Source organism: Callorhinus ursinus, unplaced genomic scaffold (genome assembly GCF_003265705.2).
Source record: "Callorhinus ursinus isolate GAN/ISIS: 27379988/994484 unplaced genomic scaffold, GSC_fseal_2.0 scaffold86, whole genome shotgun sequence".
Lineage (NCBI taxonomy): Eukaryota > Metazoa > Chordata > Mammalia > Carnivora > Otariidae > Callorhinus > Callorhinus ursinus.
Genome location: NW_027397148.1, coordinates 2,256,557 through 2,265,105, shown reverse-complemented (window position 1 = coordinate 2,265,105; position 8,549 = coordinate 2,256,557). Strand labels below are relative to the sequence as shown.

Below are 8,549 nucleotides of genomic sequence, written 5' to 3'. Positions count from 1 at the left end.
TTCTAATTTATCCTATGCAGAGAACATATAATCCAATTTTGTGTAATTGGTATGTAATAAAAAGTGTTGAAAGAAATTGAAATGTGGCCAAGATGAGCCCCCAGCAGTTCTTTCCTAGGATTCTTTTTTTTTTTAAGATTTTATTTGACAGAGAGACAAGTGAGAGCAGGAACACAAGCTGGGGGAGTGGGAGAGGGAGAAGCAGGCTTCCCGCTGAGCAAGGAGCTAGGTGTGGGGCTCAATGCCAGGACCCTGGGATCATGACCTGAGCCAAAGGCAGACGCTTAACGACTGAGCCACCCAGGTGCCCCTTCCTAGGATTCTTTTAACAGGATTTTCAGAAATTATTTTCAGTTTATGATATTGGGTACCAATAGAAAATATTGTTTTCTATCTCTTAAGTAAATCCTTAAAGGTGAGTGAATTCCCATCCAGATGCAAATTATGTACTTTAAAAATCTATACCAGGGGCACCTGGGTGGCTCAGTCAGTTAAGTGTCCAACTCTTGGTTTAGGCTCAAGTCATGATCTCAGGGCGCCTGGGTGGCTCAGATGGTTGAGAGTCTGCCTTCCGCTTGGGTCATGATCCCAGGGTCCCGGGATCGAGTCCCACATCGGGCTCTGCTCCTTGGGAGTCTGCCTCTCTCTCTATCTGTCTCTCATGAATAAATAAATAAAATCTTAAAAAAAAAAAGTCATGGTCTCAGGGTTGTAAGATCAAGCCCAGCGTCAGGCTCCGCGCTCAACATGGAGTCAGCTTGAGAGATTCTCCTCCTCTCTCCCTCCCCCTCTGCCACTCCCTCCACTGGTGCTCACTTGTGCTCTCTCTCTCTAAAATAAATAAAAATAAAATCTATACTATATTTGCTTCTGTTTTCACCTGGTTTTAATATATAAAATGTTATCAGTCTGAAAAACAAACTGAGGATTCTAGAGGGGAGGGGGGTGGAGGGATGGGTTAGCCTGGTGATGGGTATTAAAGAGGGCACATTCTGCGTGGAGCACCGGGTGTTATGCACAAACAATGAATCATGGAACACTACATCCAAAACTAATGATGTAATGTGTGGTGATTAACATAACAATAAAAAATTATTAAATATATATATATATATAAAATGTTATCCATCTCGTGATACTAGTTGATAAAGTTTAATAAGTTATAACAGGAAAGGAATTGGTATATATTCTTCTCAGTTCAAATATCCCTTCCTCTGAAAGGCCTTCCCTGTATCACATACAAACTTCTTCCCCTACCATTGTTTTTACTGAAGTATAATTAACATACAGTGTCATATTAGTTTCAGATATACAATATAATGGTCTAACAATTCTATTCAGTACTCATTGCTCATCATGATAAGTGTACTCTTTAATTTCCATCACCTATTTCACCCATTTCCCCCTAGCCACCTCTCCTCTGGCAACCACCAGTTTGTTCTCCGTATTTAAGAGTCTGGGTTTTGCTTGTCTCTCTTCTTTGTTCATTTGTTCTGTTTCTTAAACTCCACATTTGAGTGAAATCGTATGGTATTTGTCTTCCTCTGATTTATTTCACTTGGCATAATACCCTCTAGGTCCATCCTTGTTGCACATGGCAAGATCTCATTCTTTTATATGGCTAATATTTCAGTGTGTGTATATGTGTATATATAATACTATATATAATATATATGTAATATATATTAGTAATATAATTTTATAACTGTATTATATATATTATATATATATAATATATATTACAGCTTCTTTATCCATTCTTCTATGGATGGACACTTGGGTTGCTTCCATGTCTTGGCTATTGTAAAAAATACTGCTATAAACATAGGGGTGCATGTATCCCTTTGAATCGGTGTTTTCTGTTTCTTTGCCTCCCTTCCCAATTTAAATTGGGCCTTCCCGTATTACTTCTTGGAGAACCCTCTTCCTTCCCTTCACAACATTTGCATAATTTGAAATATATCATAAATTTATTAACTTGTATGTATATGATTGAACATATTTCTACCTCATTAGTGTTTAAACACCACAAGGACCCATGTATTTTGCTTCACCTGATACCAACCAGAATGCCTAGCATATTGTTGGTGCTTGATAAATACTAAATAAGTGAATGGATACATGGAAGATGGGCGGGTGAATGAACAGTGAAAATCACACTGATACTTCATAGTTTTTTCTGTTTTCTCAAGTTAGATTTTCTATAGTCCTCCTTTCTTCTACTCTTCAAAAACCTAAAAGGGTAGCTAATTTGGGCAAATTTGGGGGATAATCCGAACATTACATAGTGTATACTTTTGTTATTAACAGGGCCCTAAAATAAATGTGAATCTAGCTCTCCAATTTCCTTCTTTAAAAATGTAATCAAAATGCAGCCTCCCCTCCAGCCATCCAAGATGCCAAAAGGAAAGAAGGTGAAGGGGCAGAAGGGGGCCCCGGCTCCTGCTGTTGTGAAGAAACAGGGGACCAAGAAGCTGGTCAATCCACTATTTGAGAAAAGACCCAAGAATTTTGGCATTGGACAGGAGACCCAGTCCAAAAGGGACCTCCCCTGCTTTGTCAAATCGCCCCGCTACATCTGCCGCAGCGGCAAAGGGCTACTCTCTATGAACGTCTCAAAGTGCCTCTTGGATTAGCCAGCTCACCCAGGCCTTAGACCACCAAACGGCAACTGCTAATGCTCACCCACAGATACAGACCAGAGACGAAGCAGAGACTGTTGGCCTGGGCTGAGAAGAAAGCTGCTGGCAAAGGGGATGTCCCCACTAAGAGGCTGCCTGTCCCTCAAGCAGGGGTTAATATGTCACCACCTGGGCAGAAAACAGGAAGGCTCAGCTCATAGTGATGGCACATGATGTGGATCCCATTGAGCTGGTTGTCTTCCTGCCTGCCCTGTGTCCTATGATGGGGGTTCCCTACTCATTGTCAAGGGGAAGGCCAGGCTGGGGTGTCTGGTCCACAGGAAGACCTGCACCACTGTGGCCTTCGCACAGGAAGACAAAGGAGCTCTGGCTAAGCTGGTGGAAGCCATCAGAACCAATTACAATGACAGATACGATGAGATCCACCATCACTGGGGAGGCAACGTCCTGGGTCCAAAGCCAGCAGCTAGCACTGCCAAGCTGGAAAAGGCAAAGGCTAAAGAACTGGCCATAAAACTGAAATGAGCGGACGTTGTTGAATTTTTTGTACATAAAAGTAATAAAAAGTTCTTTTTCAAAACAAATTAAATAATATATTTAATCAAATGTAATATTTACACCAAGTGCCAATTGGTACAGTGTACCCTTGTTAGCAGGGCGTTGCATTAAACAGACCAATCTGCCACTATTAATGGGATTTACATTAGATATCAGTTATAATATTTCATGTCATTTAGTAGAAATTAAGGAACACGTGTTACAGCAGAGTTCTTAAAAACTATCGAAATTTTCAACAGTTGTTCTATAAGATGATGGATATTAAGTGGGAAATAATAGAGACAGTGGATACAACTCCGGTGGGGTTGTATCCCTAGGAGGTGTGGAGAAAGGGCACCCGGTCTGAATACGCCTCTGCTCCTCTCTGACCTTATACTGTGGATTAAAAAATAGGATACAGGGTGCCTGGGTGGCTCAGTTGGTTAAGCGACTGCCTTCGGCTTGGGTCATGATCCTGGAGTCCCGGAATCGAGTCCCACATCGGGCTTCCTGCTCGGCGGGGAGTCAGCCTCTCCCTCTGACCCTCCTCCCTCTCGTGCTTTCTATCTCTCATTCTCTCTCTCTAATAAATAAATAAAATCTTTAAAAAAATAAAAAATAGGATACAGAGTGCAATTTCATATATTCGTTTTAACAAATAAAAATAGTATATGACAATTACATGTTCTCCTTTTCAATGTTTTAAATAGTGTGGTTGTTAAAAATGATGTCATGGACCTCCTGATTTGGAGATTTTTGTCAAGATCAAAGGCATAATAGAAATAAGGTAAGGATCAAAAGCGTGCAGATGTGTCTGGTTGTGCGTAAGATGTAAGTGAAAAAGGAGAGGCAAGGTGCGGTGATCTCTGCAGGTAATACATCCGGCAATTCAAGATCTGAAAGCTGGTGTCTCTATCCCTTTGTCAGGCTTCCCGCTCTTATTTACCACTGTCCCAGATCGAAGCCACGGTGGTTTTTTAAGTGCTGCAATGGCAGCTCTGGGTGGTGACGGCACCACCACCGCCACTGCGGCACTGTCCCCAGCTGCACGCCGGGCTTGGGCGACCGTATTTACTGTATGGAAGACTCGAACGCGAGGCGGTGCCTACGTCTTGGGGGCCGGGCCAGGCGGCTATATTTACCGTAACCAGAGTGGAGACGGCGGTGGTATTTACGATGGAATCACCACGGCTTCAGTATTTACGGTAACGAGTGCCGGCCCTGGCGGCGGTATTTACGGTAACGGGGGGCCGGTCCCGGCGGCGGTTTTTACGGTAACGGGGGCTGGGCTCGCGGAGGCCCGTCGGTGCGGCCCGCTCGCCGCGTTATCAGGTGATCTCCAGCCCAGGCGGCCGCCACCCCCTGCACCCAGCGGAAAATGCAAAATGGCCCTCCGGGACAGTGAGGGGCCGTGGCCCCCGGCCCGGGCCCGCCGCACCCCCAGCCCGCAGCCTGTGGGCAGTAGCGCCGCGCCGGGTCCGGGTGCAGTCCCCTCCCGCCCCTCCGCCGGGGCCCCGGCCTGAGCTCCGCGCCCCCCCCTCATCCCCGCGTCCACATGGGTCTGTGCTACAGTCTGCGGCCGCTGCTCTTCGGGGATCCGGAGGACGTCTCCCGCGCCGCCTCGGAAGACCCTGCGGAGGACGCGTGGCCCGGCCCGGCCCCGGGCCCGACCCCCGCCCGAGCCCCGGCGGCGGTGGGGGGAGACGCGGCCCCGACCCCTCTCCCTCGGGGCGCCGGAGGGAGCCCGGCGTGCGCGCGGCCCAAAGCCGCCCCGAAGAAGGAGCGGCGGCGGGGTCCGGAGCAGCTGCGAGCGGAGGAGCGCGAGGCGGAGCGCGAGGCCGAGCGCGAGGCAAGGAAGGTCAGCAGGAGCATCGACCGCATGCTCCGCGAGCAGAAGCGCGACCTGCAGCAGACGCACCGGCTCTTGCTGCTCGGTAGGTGCCGTCGGCGCGCGCCCCGCCCCGGGCGCAGGGCCCCTCTGGTTCCACACCGGGTGGGCTACGGTCGCAGAAGTGTGCGGGGAGGTGGGGCAGGCTAAAATCGTCGCTACGTTGATTTGTACACGGACAATATTTACTTTCGTGATTTGGCCGAGAACACATTACCGGGTGATTTTGCTACTTTCCACACCTTGTGATTTTGGCCAATTGCCCATTTATTACTAATTAATGAGCTTCTCTGGTAATTTCCCCCCCCCCTCGATTACTTCCCCAGTCTGCAATCCACAGGGATGGCTAACGCGAGCATCTCATTTCCTGCAACGGTGTAGTCATTCTGCACTTTGTTTTAGGAACACAAATGGCAGGAGACTGTAAAATCTTTTAGCGTGACCGCAAAGCTTTCCTTCCAATCACAGAATTAGGGCAGAGTTGTCGGTAGGTGTGGCTTGTTCCCTTTGGAGAAGTGACTTCAACAGCTGAGGATATAGCACTTCTATTTCATTGAGTAATTTCAACCCCAGTGCTCCCAGAACGTTTGCTTCTCTTTCAGAACCAGAAGCAGAATAGCGTGGCAGGCTCCCCAGGAGCTGCGCATGGTGCTAACGGCCTGCAAGAAAGTGGGCACCAAGTCACCAGCGTTTCAAAGGGAACAAACTACTACATGGTTTGCTAGGATTTTTCTCAGAGCTTTAGCTGTAGCAAGCATTAGCAGCGCTTCTCCAAGTTAGCACTCAGAAAGCATTTTCTGTGCACTCTACTGTAGAATTCTAAAAAATCATGAATTCCTGATGCTGCTTGTTGCCTTTTAAATTTTAAGGCAAACAACAAAAACAACAAACATTTAATATGTGGGCTTTGACCCAAATTTTGTGAGATATTAAGAAAAATAACTGTTTACCTCTGTGCTCTGCTATGCATAGGAAAGGAACCCATTCCATGACTTGAGTAAGATACCTGGTTATAAATGAAGGTGGCTTTTATTTAACATTTAGATAACCAAATAAGTCTTCAGTTTGAAAGAGCTCACTTACTGCAAGAATGAATAATTAAAACAACACAACTAGCTGCTGAATTCTAAGATAAAGGGAAATTTGGGGGGGAGAAACAAAGAAGAAAAAAAAATAAGCAAGCAGTTTACCTGAAAAGGAAAGAGGACGAGATCAGAAACAGTTTTCGGCTACAGTACTAATTTCTACACCATGACAGAGCAAGGTTTCTAGAGGTCTGAAAGTACAGAATTGTAATCTTAGAATTTCATACCTCATTAAACTATTACTTGTGTCTAAGATCTTCAGAAATGCAAGTGCTCAAAGTATGCTCCTACCCACTTATTTTTCTGGAAAGAAACTAATTTGAAATTACTCAAGCCAAAAATTTTAAGTGCCTCAGATTAAAATAACTCAAAAAGGAGAGGATTGTGGTCTCAAGAAATAAAAGAAGAATAAAATAAATAAGGTCTAGAGTTGTAGTGATGTAACGTTTTAATGTGATTGTGCAGTTGAACAGAATTTTTTTAAAATCAAAGGATGCCTGAAGCAGAACCTGCTTGATATATGTAAAAATTAATAAGCTTATGATTCTTTGAAAAGGAACTGAGAGATAATATCTAAAGAAGGGAATGGTGCCCTCCAAGAGCCAACTTCTGGTACATATGTTGAACGACTACCCTTTTTAAAGACATTATCTTATAGCCTAATATAGCTTGTATATTAACATCATATTGGACATGACATTGACTCAGATCTTTGGGAGTAAAGTATATTGTATCTTTCACCTGATGATGTCAACATGAAAGTACATGCTGTTGTGTCAGGGTAACATTGTTTATCGGATTTTGTATAGATTTGAATTAAACTGAGAACGGTTCTTGGTTTTGTTAGGATTGAAAGTGGATTTAGCTGGAAATCTTTGAATCAAAACCACGATTTACTGACCATTCATGTCCTCAAATGTTTGCTTCTGCTGCCATTATATTGAGTAGGCATTTATCTTGCTCACTGACCCCATTCACTTACTTATTCTAGAATGTGCATTGGAGAACTCATAGGCTCAGGAAGGACGCATGCACTTTAGGGCCCTTCCATACTCCATGCCCACTAGTCCAAGGTTGTCCCATCTTCCATGATGATATCTCCTCCAGGAGACATGCCCAGGCCTCCCATGGGAATAAATGTGTAACTCCCTCGTGTCCATATTGAATCCTATTTGCACCTCTTGTTTGGCACTTTGTTACAGCCCACACGCTTCATGGGTGCTTTGATGCATGCCAACACCCCCATGGGTCCATCCCGATGACCTGAGCTTTGTTTCCTGCACAGGACTTAGTACCCCACATGGTGCTAGGAACACAAGAGTCTGGGAGCCACTGTGGCCATGAGGGCCTGACAGCAAGACTGATGTGGTTCTGTTTTAACTCTTAGATGGAGCATTCTTTCAGTCATGGGGTGGCTGGGTTTTAAGGGGGAACAGAGGTGGGGTGCAGATAAGATGGAAGTTCCAGTTAAAAGGCCGCAGATTCAGAACTAGAATCTGGAGTCAGAACTAGAACTGTGTAGTAGGAATGGGGAGGGAATGGTCTCAGAGAAGTGGTCAGATGACAAGTGTGTAGGGTAGGCCACAGGGAAGAATTCTCAGAGAACTCTCTTCTCCAGAGCCTGAGCTGTATATTAGTGGGCTTGAACTGCCATCACAAGGTGCCACAGACCGAGCAGGGGGAAGAACAGCCATTTTTTTCTCATGGTTCTGGAGGCTGGCAGTTCAAGTTCGAGGTCCAGCAGAATTGGTTTCCCTTAGACCTCCTTTCCTGGCCCGCAGATGACAGCCTTCTTGCCGTGTCCTCACACGGCCTTTCCTCTGTACGCCTGTGCACAAGCGAGGAGGGGAAAATCAGAGTAGGAACCCAGCCTTATGACCTCATTTAACCTTAACAGCCCCCTTAAAGGCCCTGTCTCCAAATACAGTCACTTTGGGGGTTAGGGTTTCAACTTACGAATGGGGGGCAGCGGGGCACAATTCAGAAGGAGGTTTCAGAGGGAGAGCACATGCCCTGTCTAAATGTGTCCTAGCTTCAACGCATTGTTGCCCTGTGAGAATGCAAGCCCAGTGTCGCCAGGTCTTCTGAATTTCCATAACAGGATGGAAATGCCCATTTTCATCTGACATCTACTTATTTTTAAGCGTTGGCTCAAATTAATAAAACACACTCTATGTGCCTGATGCAGTCCACAGGCCACCAGGTCTTACCTCTGATCTCTATCCCAAGCAACACAGACCTCTGGGCGTCAGGTGCAGCAGCCTGGGGTTTACACCGAGTAAAAGTACAGTCGACAAAACTGGGTGTAGGATCAAAATATTTCATCCATCCAAACACCTATAGCAAGCAAAGCTGCATTCACCATTCTTTGAGTGAATCTGTCTACCACTGAGCTCC

At 45.7% G+C, this 8,549-nt stretch overlaps 1 protein-coding gene and 1 pseudogene across 2 annotated transcripts in view; both read left to right on the top strand.

Moving 5' to 3' along the window:
* Window positions 1-2,390: 2,390 nt before the first annotated feature.
* LOC141371678 (large ribosomal subunit protein eL8 pseudogene) lies at window positions 2,391-3,167 on the top strand (annotated as a pseudogene).
* Window positions 3,168-4,445: 1,278 nt separating this feature from the next.
* Window positions 4,446-8,549, top strand: part of GNAL (G protein subunit alpha L) — a 141,338-nt gene continuing 137,234 nt past the window's right edge. The window contains exon 1 of one of the 2 annotated variants that reach the window (XM_025865168.2): window positions 4,446-5,113. In XM_025865168.2, coding sequence (XP_025720953.1) covers window positions 4,735-5,113 — 379 coding nt within the window. In that variant the 5' untranslated portion in view covers window positions 4,446-4,734. The remainder of the gene's footprint in view (window positions 5,114-8,549) is intronic. The other variant, XM_073888036.1, reaches the window with a different exon arrangement.